Source organism: Balaenoptera physalus (assembly GCF_965194825.1).
Source record: "Balaenoptera physalus genome assembly, chromosome: 13".
NCBI lineage: Eukaryota > Metazoa > Chordata > Mammalia > Artiodactyla > Balaenopteridae > Balaenoptera > Balaenoptera physalus.
The window spans coordinates 105,532,315-105,554,413 of NC_138892.1; the positions used below are offsets into that span (position 1 = coordinate 105,532,315).

Consider the following 22,099-nt stretch of genomic DNA (forward strand, 5'->3'; position numbering starts at 1 on the left):
AGGTGGCTCTGGGCTGCAGGGACAGTTGGCGTCCTGGGGGATGGCACATTAACGCCAGGGCAGAAACTAGAGTGCCGTGGGGAGCTACGGGACGTAAAGGTCTTTCCAGGTGCCCTTTGGGTGCGTGGTCGTCCCACCCTGCGCGCCTGCCTGCAGCACAGGTGGAGACCCTTCCCTAGACTTGCTGTATGGAGTCAAAAATGGTATCATTGTAATTTGGTGGTGTGATTTAACTGTTTTCTTTCTACTCCCTTAATTTGAATGACTTTTGGAAGTAATGTATCATTTATGGAGAATTTCATATAATCAAGAGAAGACTTCCATAGATTTTTAAAGGTGCAGGGAACTGTGTTAGTAATAACATTACCTGGCAGTTAGACGCCTGTCAGTGTGCTGCCCGGAACCGAGTGTGGAGGGTCACCGAGAAACTGGGGAGCTCTCCCAGCCTCACGGTGGTCTCAGCCCTCCTGGGGTCTGGACACACTTGGGTGCCAATATAGTGAAATATCCTGAAACTCTTATGATCTTGACTTTTTAAGACACTTTTCACATCATTTTTGTGTATAGTAGCCCACTGAAATAGCTAAGGGAGGTATTATTCATATTCTACACATGAGGACCCCCGGGGCCCAGAAGGGTTAAGTGATTGATCTGTTTTCTCACAGCAAATGAGTAATGGAGCCAGTGTTAAAACCTGGGCCTTAAATTTCCAGTTTTTTGGATTTTCACTTTATCGGTATCCTTTTAACTGGAAAATCGTCATAACAACACGGCACCTAAGAAATTGACAGAGTGCTTTTATTTTTGTTACCCCGCCTCCCCCCGCTTAACCCTCATTTGAGATAGACTTTATCAAGCCCGTTTTGCAGACGAGGAAACTGAGGCTCAGAAAGGTTGACTGTCCCAGAGTCACACAGCTGGGAAGTGGTGGCTCCAGGGCCAGTACCCAGGGCTGCTTTCTGGGCCCCAGTGCTGTCACAGCGTGTTGAGGGACCTTGGTGCTTTAGGGGCTGCCTTGGGGGCGCAGAAGGGGCTCCACAGCAGGGGCTCCAGGCCCCTCCGCCCTTCCGCCCTTGCTCCACTCAGAAGTGCAGTCGGCTCCAGTTTTATCTGTTCCGTAGCTGACGTTCCACATAAGACTTTCCGGGGAAGGTTCTAGAGCTCAAAGCACAGTGCGCTGCTCTAGCTTTCTCTCCGGAGTGTCCCCCTGCGCGTGTTCCGGGTAGGAAGTGAAACCGTGCACGCCGGGCCTATGGGGTGGCTGGGCCCGCCCACCGTGGGAGGGGTCCTGCTCCCACCTCAGGCCGCCTCTCCCCCTGCAGCTGGTGGTGCTGCCCTACCAGATGCTGCTGCACGCGGCCGCCCGGCAGGCGGCGGGGATCCGGCTGCAGGGCCAGGTGGTGGTCATCGACGAGGCCCACAACCTGATCGACACCATCACCGGCATGCACAGCGTGGAGGTCAGCGGTTCCCAGGTGGGTCGGCCTCTGCCTTCCCGGGCCAGGGCCTGCCGCGGGGGCAGCGGGCGCGCTGAGCCGAGGCCGGGGCTCCCCAGCGTGACTTAGGACGGGACCCCGCCCAGGCAGCGGGCACTTCGCTTGCTCCTCCCCGGCCTGCGTCGACCCGAGCCCTCCAGGCCAGGCTGCTGCTGGCTAGGTCTCTGTGACCCGGTGGCGGGACGGGAAGCAGGGGTCCTTGTGCAGCTGGGTGTTACTGTTGCTACTGCTTTGAGGGGTGGTCAAGGTTTCTGAAAGCCGCTCTTTATGGCCCATTGTGTGCCCTGCACCACGTGGGGTGCCCCTAATCTTCACGCTGGCTCTGCATCGGGCTGGTGCCTGTTTTACGTAGAGACTCGGAGGCTGAGAGAGGGTTAAGCGCTGCCCCTGAGGTCAGCCTGGGATTTGACCACCGGTTTCTGACCCTCAAGCCCACGTGACACCCACCCCCTGGACTGCCCAGTGCCGGTTGGCCTGGACCGAGCTGCGACGGTTGCCTTGAACCGGCTCCCTCAGCAGACAGCACGTCTTTCCCATCCCAGGAAGCACTAGCAGGATGTTCGTTACCTGCAAGTCATCGTCTTCCCCTTTCCCTGACCCTCAGTGGATGCCACTGCACCAGCCCCCCTTCACCTCGACTGCCCCCCGAGTGTCCTGGGCTGGCGTATTCCAGGCATTGTCGAGGGCATCACTGGCACGGCCCCAGGTTGCTGGTCTAGGGCCTGCTCTGTCATCACATCGCTCTCTGTTCTCCCCCAGCTCTGCCAGGCCCACTCCCAGCTGCTCCAGTACACGGAACGATACGGGTGAGACGTTGCCTCCCGAGGGGGTGGGAAGGCCCCGCTCAGCCTCGGCGCCCCAAAGCCAGCCTGCGAGAGGAGGCACCGGGGTGGCATCTGGCCGGGCCCAGCATGACGGGGGCCAGCGTGCCTTCACCTCCTGTTCGTTAGGCGTGCACCCCAGGAGGCCGTGCGGGCCCTGGGCCACAGTGAGCCGGCCTTCTGGGAGAGCGTGTGCAGCTCGTGACCCAGCTGGGAAGACAGCAGACAGGAGGGCCTCAGCTCAGGCACGTGGAGGGGAGGTCGGGGTCCTCCCGCTGATGTCCACTGGCTTCTCCCCAGGAAGCGCTTGAAGGCCAAGAACCTGATGTACATCAAGCAGATCCTGTATCTGCTGGAGAAGTTCGTGACCGTGCTGGGCGGTAAGGAGCGTCCCCGCCCGCGGCCAGCTGCCGAGCCTGCTGGGCTCTGTTCCCCGGGTGCCAGTCAGGACACCTGGGGTTTCTGTCTCTCAGGAATCGCCTTGGCCATTGATTTAGGAAATTCTTATTTGTCCGGCCTTAGATCTTTGTTTAGAGCCCTGGTTGATTTGCCCGTGTTCTGAGTCCTTTTTATTTTGCCAGGCCCGACTCCACAGGTGGCAGTAATAATAATATATTGTGATATAAATGTGTGTATGACACTACGTCACAGTGAAGGGACTCGGGACTCGGGTGCTCCTGTGAGGAAAGCAGCGCAGGCACGGTAACCCTCAGGCCAGTAAACTGAAGCCCGGAGCAGAGGTGACCGGCCTCTGGTTCGTGAGCCCGGCGAGAGGGACTGGAGTCTTCTGGCTCCGGGGCCCACACTTCTTTGCGTTATTCGGAGCCACACGACTTCCCTTTGGCAGTTCCTATGAAAGCTTGTATAGAAGCTGAAGGGCAGAAAGGCAGTGGGGCTTTTCTGGGGGGGGTCTGTCTCACGTTGATGCTCTTCACTTGGTCTCTGCCATGCAGCCTGGGCGTCTCCTGCTGGCGCCCGTGTGGAGCGGGGTGTCCCTGTCCCCGCCTCCTCGGAGGATGTGGGAAAGGATGACATCGCCAGGCTCGGGCTGCGTGTGCAACACGTGGGTCAGACCTTGAGGCCCCCGGGCCCTCCTGCCCCCTCCGTGGGTCCTTTGGGTGCTGTAAATGGCAGAAGACCCCTTCAGATAGGAAAGTTCTTACTCGATAACCACAGAACAGAGGGAGAAGGTGGGGTCCAGAGGCCCACCGTCCTGACCTGTTTGATTCTCTTTTTTAGGGAACATTAAGCAAAACCCCAATACCCAGAGCCTCTCTCAGGCAGGTAAGAGCAGGTCGGAGCCATTTCTGAGCTGCCCTCTGGGGCCTGGAGGCCGTGGTCCTCAGACCAAGGACTTCAGGGCCCTTCGCTTGTTTGCTCTTAGGGACGGAGCTGAAGACCATCAGCGACTTCCTCTTTCAGAGCCAGATCGACAACATCAACCTGTTCAAGGTAGGTTTTCACCTTTGTGTGTTAGCACATCCAGGTTCCTTTTCTGCCCACCCCCCGTGGGCGGAACAGTGTTACGACGGTGGAAGGAATAGAAAGTAAATTCCTTCTGTCCTTGAGCAGCCTAGAGGTCTGAGGGTCTATAGAATTACTGTACCTAACCCTTACACACAGCTCGTGTCGGAGGAGGGCAGAGTCTTCAGCCTGGGGTGGAGGGTCACAGAGAGCCGTGCCTTCCTCTCTGTGTGATAAGCAGACGCTCGCAGGTGCCTCCGCTCCATCTGTCTTCGGGCACAGTCTTCCCGGGCTCTGGGCAGAGCACGAATGACTTTGCGATCCAGCTGTCGGGCTGAGGTGCCTGAGAGCGCGGCTAGGGTGCTTGGCCTGGGTTGGGCCCAGCCTCAACCTTTGCTCCCTCCAGATGGGGCACAGGCTCTGTCGCTTGACAGACCACCTTAGTGAGTCTGGTTTGCTAACGACACAGAGCACCGTGTCCAAGGCAGTGCGTGGGTCCCGTGACTCCAAGGGAGGGGCACCACGTCATTCAGGCTCCCCAGCTCAGGAGGACAGCACGCCCGCGCACGTGAGGGGGCTGGGGGGGCTCGGCGGGGCCCGGGGCGACCCCGCTGCGTGGGCTCGAGGCCCCGCTCCCCCTTCCCCTTCACACCAGCTGCCCCCGGCCTGGTTGCTGCCATCGCCCGCCAGGCGGGTGGCAGGCCGAATGGCCTTGGGTTCCTTTCCCCCTCGCCGTGCATCCACACGCTGCCAGGCCCTGACCCCGTGCTCGCATCCCACAGCTGCTGCCCCAGAGCAGGCGGTTTCCCTCCTCGCTCCTTTCTGGTCTCTGATCCTGTTCTCTGCCTCCTGTCTCTTTTACAGACTATAGTCCGGTGACTCTTTTTCTTTTTTCTCTTTGGCCACACCACGCAACTTGCAGGGTCTTTAGTTCCCTGACCAGGAATCAAACCCGCACCCTCGACAGTGAAAGCGCGGAGTCCAAACCACTGGACCACCATGGAGTTCCCCAGTGAATCTTTTTTTTTTTTTAACATCTTTATTGGAGTATAATTGCTTTACAGTGGTGTGTTAGTTTCTGCTGCATAACAGTGAATCAGCTATACGTAACACATATCCCCATATCCCCTCCCTCTTGCGTCTCCCTCCCACCCTCCCTATCCCACCCCCTAGGTGGTCACAAAGCACTGAGCTGATCTCCCTGTGCTATGTGGCTGCTTCCCACTAACTAGCTATTTTACACTTGGTAGTGTATATAAGTCCATGTCACTCTCTCACTTCGTCCCAGCTTACCCTTCCCCCACTGTGTTCTCAAGTGTGTTCTCTACGTCTGCGTGCATCTTTATTCCTGCCCTGCCCCTAGGTTCATCAGTACCGTTATTTATTTATTTATTTAAATTTATTTATTTACTTATTTTTTGGCTGCGTTGGGTCTTTGTTGCTGCGCGCGGGCTTTCTCTAGTTGCGGTGAGCGGGGGCTACTCTTTGTTGCGGTGCATGGGCTCCTTGTTGCGGTGGCTTCTCTTCTTGCAGAGCACGGGCTCTAGGCACGCGGGCTTCGGTAGTTGTGGCTCGTGGGCTCTAGGGCACAGGCTCAGTAGTTGTGGTGCACGGGCTTAGTTGCTCTGTGGCATGTGGGATCTTCCTGGACCAGGGCTTGAACCCATGTCCCCTGCATTGGCAGGTGGATTCTTAACCACTGCGCCACCAGGGACGTCCCAGTAGTGTTTTCTTAAATTCCATATATATGTGTTAGCATGCAGTATTTGTTTTTCTCTTTGTGACTTACTTCACTCTGTATGACAGACTCTAGGTCAATCCACCTCACTACACATAACGCAATTTCATTTCTTTTTATGGCTGAGTAATATTCCATTGTATATATGGGCCACATCTTCTTTATCCATTCATCTGTCGATGGACACTTAGGTTGCTTTCATGTCCTGGCTATAGTAGATAGTGCTGCAAGGAACACTGTGGTACATGACTCTTTTTGAATTATGGTTTTCTCATCCCCAGTGAATCTTAATGGAAGACGGCCCCTTTTCAGAGATCTCTAGGGGCTCCACACCCCTCATCTTGCACGTTGTGCTCACAACCAAGCTCCTCCACGTGCCCCTGACCTAGCCCAGCTCTCCCTTTTGCGTTGTGCTTTTGCTCAGAGGATTTTTAAAAAACTACCGCTTAATCCTCAAGGTCCAGCTTTGCTGTCATGTTGCAGGAGAGCAGAGGGGACGTGGCCATCACCAAGCACCTTTAGAGAGGGGAGGCTGTGCCGTGCTGCCGAGTCCCTCCTGTGGCAGGGCACCGTGTGCGCACGCGCATGTGTGTGTGTGTGTGTGTGCGTGCGCGTGCGCGCACAGCTGGGGGACAGTGGCAGAGGTGAGGCCTCAGGCAGGAGGCTGATGCGACCACAAGAGGCGCTTCGGGCACCTGGGGGGTGGCGTGGGCCTGCTCCTGTCGTTTGGAAGGTGGCTTTCTCCAGCTGGATTTGTTTTCCCGGCGCCTCTGGCTGGGTTTGCTTTCGCAGGTGCAGCGCTACTGTGAAAAGAGCATGGTCAGCAGGAAGGTACGTGTCCCTTTGCGCGGGCCCCCGTCGCTGTCCTCCGTGCCTCTCTTTTCCTGCCCTGCCAAACCTCCAAACCCCATCTCCGTGCTCACCGTGCGGCAGCTCGCCGGGGCCGGGGAGGGGCCCATCCGTCTCCCTCCCACAACCACTACTCTCATCCCTGTGCCAGCTCCTCGGCTTCACAGAGAGGTACGGGGCGGTCCTGGCGCCCTCCAGGGAGCAGCCCAAACTGTCCGGGTTCCAGCACTTCCTGCAGAGCCTGCAGCCGGTGGTGACTGCGGGTGAGTCGGAGGGGGAGCCTGGGCAAGAGTTGGGCTTCCTCACGCGTGGTCTTTCCGGAGGATGGCTTTAGCCCAGGTGCAGGGAGCCCCCTGCTGTCTGGGCTCCCAGACCCTCCTCCTTCCTCTGCTCTGTGCAGTTCCTGCAGCCCCTGTGGAGGAGGGGGAGGACAGGGCGCCGCGGCCCGCTTCCCCGCTGATGCACATCGAAGGCTTCCTCGCGGCTCTCACCACTGCCAACCAGGATGGCAGGGTCATCCTGAGCCGTCAAGGTAACCCCGGGAGGAGCCGGCCTGGAGCCAGGCTGCTTTACTTCCATCTGGTACCCCACCAGCTTAGGACGCAGAAATGGGTGAAAACTGGCCACCTGTGACCCACGCCAGTGGTCGAGGGGCTGAGGAGGGATGCAGAGGTGCTGGGCTGCTGGCTGGTCTCGGGCGAGGTTGCCAGAGACTCCGCGTAGCCCAGTGTGAAGGTCAGGTGGGCTTTGTTGGAGTCGTGGCTCCATCACCTATGAGCTGCGTGACTTGGACCAGTTTCTCCCTAAACCTCAGATCCTCATGTGAAAAGGGAGACAATCCTGCCATCTACCTCGGGGTTGTCCTGGAGATGAGATGGGTCTAATTTAAAGAGAAAGTTGTATCTCTTATGGCTTCTACATGGACCCGACTGGACATCCCCTTTGTCTCAGGCGGATGGAGGTCTCTGTTGGGCCTGCACCTGCCCTTCTCCATGTAGCTGTCTTTCTCTGTCTTTCTTTAGGCAGCCTCAGTCAGAGCAGCCTCAAATTCCTGCTCCTGAATCCAGCCGTGCACTTTGCCCAGGTGGTAAAGGAATGCCGGGCGGTGGTCCTTGCAGGGGGCACCATGCAACCGGTAAGGACACGGCCCAGCCTCTCACGCCCAGCTGCTGGGATGGGGAGGATGTAGCATCAGGCCTCTTCCCATCCTGTGGGTCCCCCCAACCAGAAAGGGGTTAGCTTGAGCCGGCCAAGCAGTGTCCACCAGGTGGCATTGCTGGACTGTCTCGTGGCTGGGTCTGGGGTGGGGTGGGCACTGCCCTGCCCTGGTGTTTTCTGTAGCCACTGCTCCAGAGAAAGCCTTTTTGGAGTTTCAGACCCAGAATGGAGTGCCTTTCCATTCCTGTACCCACCATAGATACAACCTTCTCTTTCTTTTATAAATTTAAGTTTTAGTATACATATTTAGGAAACTGTTATATTTTCATTGTAGGGAGCAGAGACAAGCAAAAACAGGAAATAGATCATAATTCCACCAGCAAAAGATTCGTTTTGGTGTATATCGTTACAATAGTCTTTGTAGTCATAATTTTTACAAATACACATACATATTTTTTTTTAAAAAAATCGTATCTCCACATGCTGCTGTTATAATTTGCTTTTTTCATTCAGCAACAAAGCATCTTCAGCATTTTTCCTTCTCAGCAAATATGCATTTATTCTGCCCAACTCTGGCTGCACTTTATTCTGTTACGTGAATCTATTACATACGACCACTCTTCTTTTGTCAGGTATCTAGGCGATTTGCAGTTCTTCTGTTTTAAACGGTAGAGTGGAAGATACAATTGCATCTCTGCACAGCGCTCACTTCCTTAGGATGTGTCTTAGAACCAAGACTTACTGGCTGAAAGGCAAAGGCTCTTCAACCTCCTCAAGCTGTCAGCTCCCAACCTCAGCTTCCTGTTAGAGTCACCCCTGTAGCTGTATTATTTTTCCATTTTTCTTTCTCGTGTATAGAAGTAGATTTTTATTCACTGGTGTATTAGAATCATTTATAGTTGCTGTTTTTTGTTGCTGTTGTTTTTAAATTATTTTTGGCTGCGTTGGGTCTTCGTTGCTGCGCGTGGGCTTTTTCTAGTTGCGGGGAATACTCTTCATTGCGGTGCGCAAGCTTCTCATTGCGGTGGCTTCTCTTGTTGCGGAGCACGGCTCTAGGCACATGGGCTTCAGTAGTTATGGCACGGCTCAGAAGTTGTGGCTCGTGGGGTCAGTAGTTGTGGCTCGCGGGCTCTAGAGCACTGGCTCAGTAGTCGTGGTGCACGGGCTTAGTTGCTCCGCGGCATGTGGGATCTTCCCGGACCAGGGCTCGAACCCGTGTCCCCTGTATTGGCAGGCGGATTCTCAACCACTGCGCCACCAGGGAAGTCCATAGCCGCTGTTTTTGATGCTCAGATTTTCTCAGACTTGGCCTGTGGGAACCCCTCATGCTGCTCTGGTCCCTTTGACATGGCCCCCTTAGTCTTGGGGTGCTTTCAGCACAAAAAATGTCCCGGGCTCACCTTAACGCTTTCCTTGCCCCAGACCTGGAATCATTCATTTCTCCAGGGTGCCCCGGTTTCTGCAAACGGGGATCGGCACTTAGAAACCAACATCTGGGGGCTAGGGTGTTCACAGTGCTCCTGCGTCATCACCGTTCACAGGCCATTTCAGGGCACAGACCTAGGGGATAGTTTTCAGAAATAATGAGTCCACAGTGACCTTTCTGTATCAAAATCAGTCAGTCATTTTACTTGACCTTAACACAGTATCTGTTAAGCTGCAGTTTGATTTCTTATCACATTCACATAATTACTTATTTGCTCTATCCCAAATATACTTAAAATAGTTTCAAAATTATACCAGTATTCTAACAAGAAACCGCTGATTGAATTCATTTACGTGCATTTATTTTTTGCCTTTAAAGTATCCCACTAAGGATATGTGGTCATTAGTGATATAAAGTCACTTGAAGTCAAGCTTTTCTCTGTGTGGCTATGTTCTGAGTTTGATAGGCAGCTAGGCTTTCTTTCAGTTTTTGTTTTCAATTTTACAGTTTGCCTTTTTATGTTCTTAAAAATGTCCACATCTGTATGGTTCAAAAGTCGAAACTATATAGCAAGACGTATTCAGAGAGTCTCACCTCTGTTCTTCTTCAAACCGTTCCCCATTCCCACAGGTAATCATTTTTATTAGCTACTGGTCTATTCCTCCAGTGTTTCATTATAATTTTTTTTTTTTTTGCAAAGATGAGCAAATATTTTTTTCCCTGTCCTTTCTTACATCAGAGGGAGCTCAGTCAGCTTTGACTTCCCAGCACGCTCTGGCGGTCGCACCTTACCAGTGCGCAGGGTGGTCTGCGCCCCCCCTGTTAGCTGCACGGCTGTCTGCTGGGGAGATAGCGTAGCCCCTTCAGCCAGTCTCTCTTGAAATGCAGAATATTACAGATAACCTCACGAGGACTATCCTTGTGCATATACTAGGTTTGTGGAGCTGTACTTCAGGGGAGATGCCTAGATAGGGGATTGTGGGTTAAAAAGTAAAAACATGTCTACTTTGTTAAATATCGTCAAATTCCCCTTCCACAGGAGTTGTACTATTCTGTGTCCCACAAGCAACATATAAGAATGCCTGTTTCTCCAGGGAGTAGTCAGACTTCAGGATTTTTGCCAGTTTGATAGGTGAAAACCTAGAGCTCTTTAAAAATACAAATGCATATGTCTTCCCACTAGAGAGTCTTATTCAATAGTTTGGGCTGGGCCCTGACCGTATATATATATATATTTAACTCCGAGTGGTGATTTTGTTGCATAGCCAGGGTTTAGAACCACTGTTTCAAATTGCTGAATTTCTCTTGCTGTTCCCACAAGTGGTTTAAATGAGGCTGCCAACACTGGGTATCATTATTTTTTTTTTTTTCTTTTAACGAATCTGTTACCAGCCTTTCCTTTTGCCTCTTTTTTCTGTTCTTACGGACTTGTCGCCTCCTGGCCCAGACCTCTGGGAGATGACAGAGCTGGCTTTGTGGTCTGCAGGTGTCCGACTTGCGCGAGCAGCTGCTGGCGTGTGCCGGGGTGCAAGCTGAGCGCGTGGTGGAGTTCTCCTGTGGTGAGGAGCCATGCCCAGGGGTTCGGGGCGGGGCCTCTGGTCACAGTTCAGCCGTGTGCTGTTACCAGGCCCGGGGGCTGAGGCCACGAGAGGGCAGCTTCATCCCGTCAGCTTCCTCGCGAGCTCCCCGTCTCCGGGCTCTCCTGCTCTCTGTGCCCTCTGTCTGCACGGAGAGGCCTGGGCATCGCCGAGTCGGTTCTGTGTGGAAACAGGGTGGAGGGCGGGGGCTGTGAATTGCTCTTCCTAGTCTGGAAGACAGGGTGGGGGGATGCCCTTCCTGGACTCTGCCTTGCGGGACAGTCGACTCCAGTTCAGCCTCACTGGGTCTCGCCAGGTCACGTGATCCCTGCAGACAACATCCTGCCCCTTGTCATCTGCAGCGGGCCCTCCAACCAGCAGCTGGAGTTCACGTACCAGAAGAGAGAGCTGCCTCAGATGGTCCGTACCAGGCAGCCTGCCTTCCCACGGCCTTTGCGGGGGCAGGAGGCAGACTTAGGGCTGGGGGCACCCTGCCCAGGGCCGAGCATTCAGGCGCTGGGCTCTCCCGTCACAGCTGGCACAGGGTGGGCAGGATCTAGAAGTTCACCCGGAAGGTCTGAGCCATCTCCACCCTCACGCCTGCGGCTGCTGAGGACATTCTCTTTAAACGAAGCTCGCGAGCAGGCTGCCCACTGCCTTTGGTTCTCTTGCCGTCTGGCTTTGTGCGCTCCGCCTGGGCAGGAATGCGGGCGTCGGGGGCACACCTCTAGTGGCATGCCTGGGGTTTTCCGTGCCTGATTTGTCACAGACGAGGCTTAATCCCCACCAGCATGTTGGGAGTTGGAGAAGAGCGGACTGAGCGGCATCCCACAGTGGGTTTTAGCTCTGGTGTGCCAGCATGGTGGTGTGTCACAGACGCTACCAGGCACCAGAAGCATCGTCGGGTGTGTGGTGGGGAGGGTGGCACATTCCGCCCCGGGGGAGCCACCTGGCCGTGCTCCCCCGCAGTCACCCGTGGGTCGCTGTACTTGGCTTTGAGCCTTTTTGGGGGTTTCAGGAGTGGCTCCGTGGTGGGTTCCTTGTCTTCCCTCCCTAGATGGATGAGACGGGTCGCATCCTCTGTAACCTGTGCAACGTGGTGCCGGGAGGGGTGGTCTGTTTCTTCCCCTCCTATGAGTACCAACGCCAGGTCCATGCCCACTGGGACAAGAGTGGCCTGCTGGCCCGCCTGGCTGTCAGGAAAAAGGTGAGTGACTGCTCAGCTGGACTTCCCACTTGAGAGGACGGTGGCACCCAGAGCTCCTCCTGGGATTTCTTGTGTGCGGGGGCTTCCGCTAGTTCCTTACCCCCACTTCCAATCCCTGATAACCATCCAGGGGATCTCCCCAAGGGCCCTGGCCCTGTGGGCTTCTCCAGTCCCCAGTCTGGAAAACATAGGCCAAGATCGACCCAAGACCCAGGCGTTCTGAAACCCTTTTCTGGGAGACATTATATGTTTGCCTTCAGATATTTCAGGAGCCCAAGAGAGTGAACCAGGTGGAGCAGGTGCTGCTCGAGTATTCCAGGTGCGTTAAGGTAAGAGGTGTACTTCTGAGGCCTTGGGTCAAAGGGCATGTGGCGCTGGCAGCTGAAAATACCGCGGTTGGCATCCACGCTCTGGCTCTGCAGCTCTGGGCTGGGTGTTTCCTGCAGCACTGTGGCCAGGCAGGGGGCACGGTGACAGGGGCCCTGATGCTCTCCGTGGTCGGAGGGAAGATGAGTGAAGGCATCAACTTCTCTGACAACCTTGGCCGGTAAGGGGTGGGCTTCTCATCTCCCGCGGCTCTGACACCCAGCCGTCTGGCGCCTTCTGAGTCCACACCCGGGCTGACTGCTCAGGTCCGTCACCCGCGAGGCGCACGGATGCAACAACCCTGGATTTGGCCCTTTGGGGCCAGGTGGAAAATCAGGCAGCCCCTGACTTGATCAGGACTCAGTTCCTTGGTCTAGACTGGATATCTCCGCTGAAAAAACCCTCTCCAGGTGGTAGGGACGAGGGGAGGGAGAGGCGGAAGGAAGTGGAGGTGTGGGTGAGGACGGGCCCCTTGTCGTGGGCCTGGGCACTGCCCAGCTGCCGTGGCTCACGTGTGCCTCCGCCCTAGGTGTGTGGTCATGGTGGGCATGCCCTTCCCCAGCGTCAGGTCTGCAGAGCTGCAGGAGAAGATGGCTTACCTGGACCAGACCCTCGTGAGTACGCCAGTGCCTCGGCGGACGAGGGGAGGGGGCGCCCCACGGCTGTGACGTCCCCTTGCCCCGGGACGTGTTTGTCCCGTTTGCTCCAGAGCGATGGGACGCTCCTCGACACCCCCTGAGCTTCTCCATGCCATCACCTATCATATCGGCTGCTGTGCCCATGAGGCCCACAGGTCCCGCTCCGGAGCCCGGCTGTGTCACTGTCGCGGAGAACACTAGGAGGCGGCAAGAATCCACTCTGACGGGTCATCTCCTTTGCCCTTCCCAGCCCCGAGCCCCGGGCCAGGTGCCCCCTGGGAAGGCGTTGGTGGAGAACCTGTGTATGAAGGCTGTCAACCAGTCCATAGGTGAGCCTGGGGCTGATCCTGCTGGCGAGGTGGATGGCTGGAGAGGCCACAGGAAGGAGGGATTTCACCTGCCATCTCTCCAGCCCGAGGGCTGAGCGAGGGGAGGGGACACAGTAGAAACGCACTGTGGGGGGAGGCAGGTTTAACTCAGAGCCCCAACCTCTGTCCCCATCCAGGCAGGGCCATCAGGCACCAGAAGGATTTTGCCAGCATCGTGCTCCTGGACCAGCGGTACGCCCGCCCTCCTATCCTGGCAAAGCTGCCGGCCTGGATCCGGGACCGCGTGCAGGTCAAAGCCACCTTTGGCCCTGCCTTTGCTGCTCTGCGGAAGGTCAGTCCTGCCTTTCTCTCTCGTCCCCAGAACCTTCCACCCCCCCAGCCCCACCCCACCCCAAGCTGGCGTCTCCCTGTCTTTCCCTCTCTCTGCAGTTTCATCGAGAGAAGTCTGGCTCTTCTTAACAGATGGCTGCACCACGGCCTGGTCACCAGGCCCTCCTTTCGCCCTGCCCACTAGAAATGTTGTCTTGGGCCTGGTCTGCAGCGATCCTGCCTAAGAAGGTGAAACCCAGGTGGCGAGCGCGGTAGCCCCCTTTTGCAATCAGTGGGCTGCCGGGACCTAGGAGTAGGTGGAGAAGCCAGCAGGAGAAAATGAGGCTGATCCTGAAGGAACAGTGCCCCGCCCTTCCTGGGCCCGTCCCAGGGCAGCTGCCCTCCCTGGAATCGAGCCTGTCTTCCGCTCGGCACGGCCCGGAGTCCAGCTCCCTGACCCGATTCCCGGCCGGCCTTTGGGAGCGGCTGTGGGGGCCGCAGCATCTCCGCCCTTGCTTGCTTCTGAGTATCCACGTTCTTAGAGGTGAGGTGGGCAGGCCCGCCCTCCCTCTCCTTTCTCACTAAAAGAGCCGTTTTAGACCTTTCACCCTCTCGGGAACTGAGAGCACCCCCGGGGCTTCTGCTCACCCTCACCACCTTCTCGCTCTGAGTTGCTAACAACTGCTCCCCGCTCCCGCCCGCTGGCCGCACTTCTTCCCGCAGGCCCGTCCCTAAGCGGCTCCTGGCCCTGCAGCGGGATCAGCTTCCCGGCTCGGCTCCAGGTCTTCCCAGGCAGGGGCCCCTCCCTCCCTCCCTCTCCAGCACCACCGGAGGAGCCCACGCCAAGACTCCTCTTCCCCTGACATCAGCAATTACGCCGAGGGCCATCAGGCTCTCAGCGAGGATATTTTTAGCGACCCCCTGTCTGTCACTGAGACATGTTTTCCTGTGTGGAAATGTCCCTCCCTCCGCCGGCCCCTGCTGACCGCACCTCTCCCTGACCCCGCCGCCTGAGACCCGGCCTGCAGGGACATCATCTGCATTTTGTGCCGCTGTGGTCTCTTAATTAAAAGGGTGCTGTTGGTTTATGCTCGGTTCTTACGTCATACTTCTTTATTGACTCACGTACTGTTTCGCCGCAAAGCGTCTCTAGGGAAAAGGCACGCGTGCTGGCGAAGGGGGTGGGTGAGGCCCAGGCAGAGAGCGGCCCCCGAAGCAGCTCCAGGTGACAGAGCTGGACGGTCCTCCGCGACCCCGTCCCTCCCGGGGGCCTGTCCGTGGTGAAGGCGGAGCGAGCCCCTAGGACTCCCAGTCATCCTCGTCCTCCTCGCCCGGGGCCGGCTGCAGGGGCGGCAGAGGCGGGATGGAGTCCGACATGCGGGCAAAGGCCCCTCCCGGCCCCTCGCTGGCCCCCGGCCCGGGTCCTTTCCCGGAGATACCTGCGAGGGCAAAGGTGAAAGGTGAGGGGCTGGTTTGGGGCACCAGTCCACCCGGGCTCTGGAGACTTGAAACAGTGAGAAAAAAGGATGTGGACGACCTCAGCCAGGGAGGCAGCCGGCGTCCTGCTTCCTACCTTTGCGCCTCATGGCCAGCTTGTTGAAGAGATCCGACATCAGGTCTCCACCTTGGCTGGTGGCTCTCACTGCAATAGGAAAGCCATGGGGAGAAGATGAAGGGACCAAGGGTGGACCAGATCGAGCCTGCCTAACACCCGCAGGGCTCCATCAGTGTCCTCTGTGCTGTCAACGCACCCGGCCCCTCCGCGGCCACGTGTCACCACAGCTCTTGGAGCTTTGGTCAGTGCTCGTAAGAACACAGGTAACCTCTGAGCAGCAAGAGTCACAGCTACCCTGTGAGACAAGGGCAGACGAGCAGCCTCGCTGGACAGATGAGGAATCTGGCCCAGGGAAATGAGGCAATTTGCTTGGGGTCACAGTGCAAAGCTCAGAAGCAGAGCTGGGACTGGAAACTCAGGACCGGACTCCCAGGGCATTGCTGCTTTGGGCCCAGGTGCGGTATTTATGTCAGCGATGGGGATTCCCAGCTGACGTAATCCAGAGTCTCAGAGGCCTAGAGAAGCAGGACTTAGCCAGGTCTCCGTCCCTAAAAATATCCCAGGTCCCTGACCGTTTCCTGGACAACTGGCAGAGTCTAAGAAGGCTCTTACAGTTCGAGTGGCCGAGGCTCTGCCCCCTACAGGCGTAGAGAGGAAAGTTCCACCAAGCAGGCCCCAAGAGCAGGAAGGAGCCCGTGGCCCGGGCAGGAGGACAGCCACCGGGGCAGCCCGCACGCCCCTGGGGACAGCAGGGCCGAGAGCCCCTCCTGCAGCGGGTCCGGCCCCACCTTGCTCCTGCTGCTTCTGCTTCTTCTTCTCCAGCTTGCGCTCCTTGACGCTGCGGAGCTTGGCCTTGCCGATGCCCCCGGCCTGGCGGATGGACTCCAGCAGAGTGGCCCGGCCACTGGAGGGCTCAACCACTTCCTTGGGCGCTCCCTGGACTGGGGTGGGAAGGGTGCAAGGAGGAGAGGCTGCTCAGGCAGGGCCTGGCCGTGCGGCCCAGAGGCGGCCCTGGGCGGTGTCTGAGGAAGGGCTCTTCCTCGGCAAGGTGGCAGTGGTGAGGCGGCGCCTCGGCACACTAGGGGCCTGGACGCTGCCTGCATCCGCCCGGGCTCAGCCGGCCCCTCTCCAGCCCCACCCGCTTTAGGTGCCACGCTGCACTGGTGGACCCTGGGAATCACCAGCGTGCTGAGTGTCTGAACTTAACACAGGAGCCAACAGGGGATTTCTGTGCCACTTCTGGGTGCTGGAGATGGACGGGGAGATACAGGAGTAAAACCGAATCCTATAACTTAAGGGCCACGTGGATACTTCGTTGCTGTAGTTTTCCATGTCTATTAGTTGCCCCCTTTTCCCCGTTGGTTTAAGGGGGAATGGGGGGCCCACGGCTCCCCCTGTCCAGGCTCCACAGACACGGTTTGAAACTGCTATGTTATGAACCCAGTAGAACAAGATTTTGAAATCAGAACTACTCTGAAAATCTAGCATTTACGACCAGTTAACTAAGCTACAGAAAATCCTTCAGGGACCCAGAAACGAGGGGCACCCTCAGAGGAAGCAGAGCCCCGCCACGCCCTGCGGGCCCCGTGCCGCTGCTACCTGAAGGAGACGCGCCACCGCTGTCCTCCTCCCTGGCTGGCCGGCCCAGTGGGGCCACGGTCTGGGCTGGGGGCGGAGGTGGGAGGGCGCTGACCAGCAGGGCCGGAGCTGGCGGCGGCGGCGGCGGCGGCGGCGGGGGTACTGCCAGCACCCCATCTTCTAGGTGGGAAAAGCGTGAGAAGGTGCCTGCGGAAGAAAGTGGCCAAGCAGGGCTGCTCCCGCCCAAGTCCGTTCCCAGCTCTCGGCTCACCGGGCTTGAAAGGCTCAGCCACCTCCGTGTGGAAGGCAGGCAGCTCTGGAATGGTGCCAGGGGCCGACGGGGCAATGCCGGGGCCTAGATCCGCACTGTACATGAGGTCGTCGGCCACGCCCGGCAGGTCGGGCAGGTAGGACGGCACATCGATCTCAGGCACTTGGCCCAGGTCGGGCACATAGAAGTAGTTCTCTGGGACCTGTGGGACCGGGGGATGTGGCGGGCCTCGGGCAGCCAGCGGCCTCACGTGTGCCCACTAGAGCCGGCCGGGGTAAGGGGCTCGGCAGACCCTCGCGCGTGCCCACTACAGCCGGCCGGGGTGAGGGCTCGGCAGACCCCTGGCAGAGACAACACGGCAGGACCACGCCCCCCCCCCACCCCTTCCCCTCCCCCACCCGAGCAGCTCTTCTCTCCACCTGCCGCTCCAGCTGCTCTCTCTTGCTGATGGACAATGGCGCATCGAACAGCTTCTCCTCCGTCTCCGCCCCCAGCATCACATGGGTCTTTGTTACGGCACCAGCCAGGGGGTCCAGGAAGACATACTTTTTGTACCTACAGAGGAGGGGTGGAGGTCAGGCAATCCGGCCTCTGTTCTAGGCCCGTGGTCTGGACCACCTTTCCTTCTTCATCGGGGCCACAATTAGCTTGTACCACGGCCTCCCAGGCCTTACCAGACAAAACCAACTGGTCAGGAGCCTCCTGGCTCCCGGGTTGCAGACTTCTGCTGCAGCCAAGTCTGGTGCCCCCGGCCCCCCCGGCCCCCCAACCAAGCCAGGCCAACCCCGCCCCCGGCCCCGCCCCACCCCGCCCTTACAGGTTCTCCGTGGTGTTGAAGAGCAGCAAGGAGCTGACAGAACTGATGTTGCTGGGGAGACCCCCCAGCCCCTCCTCGGCCTCATCTTCAGGCTCCGGCTTGGTGCTCACACACACGGGGAAGTACTTCAGCTTCTCCTGGGGTGGGGCGACGGGAAATGACCGAGGGACGGTGGTTTCAGCGCCAGGCCAGAGCGACCTCCCCCACCGCAGTCAGACTCCTCCTGGTGGACAGAACCCTGGGATGGGCCTCAGTTCCTCCCCAGTGCCCAGGTCACCCCCATCAGACCTGTAGGGCTAGCTCGTCCAGGGGACGGTGCTTGCTCTGGACCCTGTGGCGGGCACGCCTCTGCAGGCCAGGGTCCTGGGCTCCCGTGAAGATGGAGCTGTACTCCTGCAGGCGCTCTGGAGCAGGGTACTTGGCACTGGAGAACACCTGTGTACACGGGGAGTCTGAGCACTTCCTCAGGGGGCCTGAGGAGCTCCAGACAGCCTAGGTGTGGGCGGGGGGAGGCATCCCGGGCAGGAGGAAAGCTTGCCGTGTGGCTGGAGCAGGGAGCTGGCAGCCTCAGAGGCATGGGGAGAGGGGAGGGAATGGGATTTCTGGGACTGCCGACCAGCCAGAGGGACAGGGCCACACACGCTACCTTGATGGCTTTCTTGCTGCCCTTGATCTTCTCAATCTTGGCCTGGGCCAAGGAGACCCTCTCCCCAATGGCCTGCAGCTGGCTCCGGCTGAGCTCTACTCGCTGGGAGATCCTGCCACCGGAAAAAAAAGTCACAGGGGCTGAAGGCTGCTCCCCAAGCTCCTGCAGCCTCCTGCAACCCTTCTGCTTTTAACGGCAAACCTGCGAAGCCAGGGGCTCGGGTAAGGGCTCTTGACTAAATTTTTGTTTGTGTTTGCGTGTGTTTGTTTTGGCGGTGCCCCAAAACAAGGCACGCGGGATCTTAGTTCCCCGACCAGGGATCGAACCTGCATCCCCTGCAGTGGGAGCGCAGAGTCCTAACCACTGGACCGCCATGGAGGTCCTCGGGTGAGGGCTCTTAAAACACAGCAATACCTGCTGTCAGGCCCGATCTTAGAACTGCCCAGGTGACCTCTACCAGGACCATCCAACCTGAAGCGTCTAGCAACGGACTGTATTAAGTTCCTTGGAGCTCTGGGTAGGGATGGGCAATCACCTTGGCCCCAAGTTGGCACCTGTACGTGCCACCTGAAGGGACGTGGTTCCTGCCTGCCGGGGTTCTCAGCCTCAGGCCCAGGTGAGCAGAGGCAGAATCGTTATGACTTACGTGGAGGAAACCAGAGCTCAGCAAGGCTGAGTGACAGGCAAGGCTGGGCCTGAATTCAAGTCCTGGAGCTGTCCACAAGGAACTGCCCGGCACAGCTTTTGGTAAATCCAAGTCCCCACCGGGGTTCTCATGGTTGTGGTCGGGCTGCCTAGGGGCTGCCACTGCCCCCTCCCCGGATTACGGCGCCCTGCTACATTCCCTGAACACGCCACACATCGCCTTGTCGTGTGGCCTCTGCCGTCTCCTCGGATACCCACATGGCTGGTCCCTCACTTCACTGAGCCCCTCGCCGAAGCCTCCCTGACCACGGAATCTAAAGCTGCACCTGTCACTTTCCAACCCCCAGCCAGTTCTTCCGTTACACAGAGCCACCTGTCACCATGCGTCTCCTGTGCACTCCTAGGCTGAGGGCTTTGCTCCCCGCTGTGTTCCCAGAGCCTGGAACAGCGCTTGGCACCTGCAGGCCTCCCTCTGCAGTTACTGAATGGCTAACACCACGTGCCCCAAAGGTAAACGCACACGAGCCTCACTCGCGTTATTCAGCAACACGAGGTACTCCTCACTGCACGGGGACTCCGGCTCCCCTGCCAGGGCGTCCTGCGCCTGAGCGCTCCCCTACCTCCAGGGACACCTGCCCGTGGCCATCGTGTTCCACGACACAGCGGGGGTCACATCTCCACATTCACCAGGCACGAGTGAGCACACAGCGAGGCACGAGAGACGAGGCAGAGTTGCAAGCTCAGCTCCCGGGGAATGGCCAGAGGACACAGTGAGTGGATGGCCGAGGAGCGCCGCGGTCCCTGGGATCAGAGACCACGCGGCCAGGGAACTCTAGGATTTCTTTAATGGTTGAAGTGAATAGTCAAGACTCTGGCCCAACCTTCTTAAACCACCCCCACCAACTTTAGAAGGCTTTAGCCCCCAGAGAACACACCTCCTCGGCCAGCTTCACAACCCAGGGGTCTCCGCCCCGATGAGGTCTCCGTGGTTACTCCTGGCCCCTCGTGCGCAAGGGCTCGGGGATGCAGGGGCTGGCCCACGAGCAGGGACCCAAACCAGCTTAGTTTTCCTTGACAGGCTGGTCTGAGCGGGGCAGCAAGGCAGACAGAGAACAAGAGGCACGGTTTCCTTCCGGGCGAGATGCAGAACCAGCAATCTGTCCGAGCCCCAGCTTTCCGGCAGGGAGACCCGTCTCCCTGCTTGCACACAGGCCAGCTCCTGTGGCTCCAGGCTCAGCCCTACGCTGCCCGAGGCTGAAGCAACCTCACAGTTATGTAACCGCTCCACTCAAAGGTGGCATGGAGGGTGGGAGCGACGTCGGAACTGGAGCCAGACACAGCCGGCTCTCTCTGGGTCTTCCATCTGATTTCTCCAAGTTACAAACATCAAGCTTAACAATGAATCCGGGCAAATTTCCGGAATGGGTTATTAAATAGAGGGTCGTAAGCAATTTGAAATGGAAGAGGCAGATCCCCGGGGCCAGCACTGTTCTAAATTCATAGCATTTCTTTTTTGACAAGGTTATTAGACTGGCGTATCAGGGGAAAACCTTACACACAGTGCAGCTTGAGTCAGCAAGGATTCTGACGGCTTCTCACAAAATCCCGTGGACAAGATGGAGCTATGGGGGCCGGAGGAGAGCACATTTAGGAAAAATCAGAGCCAGAGAACAACAGTGCCCCAAAGGCACGGCTGAAGAATGGACTGACCTCAGCCTCGCACGAAGGACTCTGGCAGGGCGCCGCACACTCATGCGACGCTTGATTAGTAAGCTAGGGGTATCAAATGGGGAGGCCCCAAAATGGTCTGCACGACGGAATCAAGACTCACGGGATCTTGAAAGGCCAGAAGGCCAGAAAAGATGAAACTGATAAGGAATGAATGTGAAGCTCAGCATTCAGGTTTAAAAAGTCAAGGGTACAAACACAGAAGATGGAGGTTTAGCAGGAGTTCAGGTGAAGGAGGACCTGGAGGTTTCAGTTACCTATGAGCTAAAAGCACGTTAAGCAGCTTGGAAAGGAAGTGAGATCTCAGAGCACACAGCTCCTGAGATCTTTCCCACCTTCTTTCAATAAATAGGGAACGTCCACTCTCCTGGAGGCACTACAGAGAAAACAGAGCTCATCTATGCCAGGCGCCCACCTCGTCCACAGCCGTGTCCCCTTCAAACTGGTTCCACATGTTAAGAGGACTCTGAAGTCCCTTCTAGACCACAGGGTCTGTCTGATTCACAGCTGCATCTCTAGCACCTGGGACAATGCCTGACATGTAACATACTGGCTGAATACAAGATGACAAGCTAACGAACAACTAGAGGAGGGTGATGGGGAGGGTGATGGTGAGAAGCTCACATCACACAAGATAACTGAAGGATGTTCTGGCTAAAGATGAGATGACTTCGAGAATATGAAAATCCCCTTCAGATATCAGAAAGATCACAAGTGCTGTCAGGTGGAAAAGCGATTAGACTTACTCTGTCACCCCAGAGAATGAGCTGCATTACAGCCGGTGGGAGGAGTTACATGGAAACAGACCTCAGTTCTGCATAAGGAGAACTTTCTCGTAAACAGCTGCATGGCTTTGCAAAGCAATCAGATTCCAGCTGGATGCCCACCTGTCAGGGATGCTCCAGGGGAGATTCCTGTGTGGGACGGGGGAATGGAAGATGGGATTTCCAGGGTTCTTTTCTTATCCAAGAGCCTAGGATGGCTAAGTAACGCCTTGCTTGTAACAAAGGGCTTGTAACAAAGCCCCCAGGCAGCCCAACCTCAGGGCAAGGGTGAGAAGGAGGTTTCAATTTGTGTGTCATCTCTACCGACCGGCAGTGACAACGGCCTGGAAGGCAGTGTTAGGAAGGCCTGCTGGGCCGCATGGGGGCTGGGACCAAGAGCCAGGACTGATTAGCAACACCCACCATGAGCGGGGCTGGTGGCAAGAGGGCGACTTGTTTGCCGCTCCTTATCTAGAGCCCCTGGCTTGGTGGCTGGCTTCAGGCAGGTCAGCTTCCAGGCTCATCACTGGAGCCACGTCCCTACAGCATGTCACCAGGACACCAGCAGGGAAGGAACTGGCTCAGTCAGTCTGCTGAGAGCCTGGGACAGAGATGCGTCAGATAACACACATCTGCTCCCAAGGAGATAAACAACTACAACGTCCCAAAGACCTGGGGATAGCAGCAGCGTGGCCTTCAGCCAGTCACTTAACTGAT

General features: G+C 57.4%; 2 protein-coding genes across 12 annotated transcripts in view; one reads left to right on the forward strand and one right to left on the reverse strand.

Moving 5' to 3' along the window:
- DDX11 (DEAD/H-box helicase 11) overlaps positions 1 to 14,466 on the forward strand; it is a 32,244-nt gene extending 17,778 nt beyond the window's left edge. For 4 of the 8 annotated variants that reach the window (XM_082422096.1, XM_082422094.1, XM_082422095.1 and 1 more), the window contains 17 exons: positions 1,323 to 1,475; positions 2,256 to 2,302; positions 2,618 to 2,697; positions 3,557 to 3,601; positions 3,702 to 3,769; positions 6,312 to 6,350; positions 6,520 to 6,631; positions 6,769 to 6,900; positions 7,391 to 7,503; positions 10,439 to 10,511; positions 10,846 to 10,949; positions 11,587 to 11,736; positions 11,997 to 12,283; positions 12,632 to 12,716; positions 12,991 to 13,069; positions 13,246 to 13,400; positions 13,499 to 14,466. In XM_082422096.1, coding sequence (XP_082278222.1) covers positions 1,323 to 1,475; positions 2,256 to 2,302; positions 2,618 to 2,697; positions 3,557 to 3,601; positions 3,702 to 3,769; positions 6,312 to 6,350; positions 6,520 to 6,631; positions 6,769 to 6,900; positions 7,391 to 7,503; positions 10,439 to 10,511; positions 10,846 to 10,949; positions 11,587 to 11,736; positions 11,997 to 12,283; positions 12,632 to 12,716; positions 12,991 to 13,069; positions 13,246 to 13,400; positions 13,499 to 13,528 — 1,752 coding nt within the window. In that variant the 3' untranslated portion in view covers positions 13,529 to 14,466. Of the gene's footprint in view, positions 1 to 1,322; positions 1,476 to 2,255; positions 2,303 to 2,617; positions 2,698 to 3,556; positions 3,602 to 3,701; positions 3,770 to 6,311; positions 6,351 to 6,519; positions 6,632 to 6,768; positions 6,901 to 7,390; positions 7,504 to 10,438; positions 10,512 to 10,845; positions 10,950 to 11,586; positions 11,737 to 11,996; positions 12,284 to 12,631; positions 12,717 to 12,887; positions 13,070 to 13,245; positions 13,401 to 13,498 lie in introns of those variants that run through there. The other 4 variants (XM_082422093.1, XM_082422092.1, XM_082422097.1 and 1 more) reach the window with 4 other exon arrangements.
- The window catches only part of WASHC1 (WASH complex subunit 1), a 54,438-nt gene continuing 46,801 nt past the window's right edge, over positions 14,463 to 22,099 (reverse strand). For 3 of the 4 annotated variants that reach the window (XM_082422127.1, XM_082422129.1, XM_082422130.1), the window contains 9 exons: positions 18,246 to 18,357; positions 17,888 to 18,034; positions 17,600 to 17,736; positions 17,202 to 17,337; positions 16,783 to 16,984; positions 16,533 to 16,691; positions 15,722 to 15,874; positions 14,952 to 15,020; positions 14,463 to 14,817 (listed from right to left, as the gene is read on the reverse strand). In XM_082422127.1, the coding sequence (XP_082278253.1) occupies positions 14,678 to 14,817; positions 14,952 to 15,020; positions 15,722 to 15,874; positions 16,533 to 16,691; positions 16,783 to 16,984; positions 17,202 to 17,337; positions 17,600 to 17,736; positions 17,888 to 18,034; positions 18,246 to 18,357 (1,255 nt within the window). In that variant the 3' untranslated portion in view covers positions 14,463 to 14,677. The remainder of the gene's footprint in view (positions 14,818 to 14,951; positions 15,021 to 15,721; positions 15,875 to 16,532; positions 16,692 to 16,782; positions 16,985 to 17,201; positions 17,338 to 17,599; positions 17,737 to 17,887; positions 18,035 to 18,245; positions 18,358 to 22,099) is intronic. The other variant, XM_082422128.1, reaches the window with a different exon arrangement.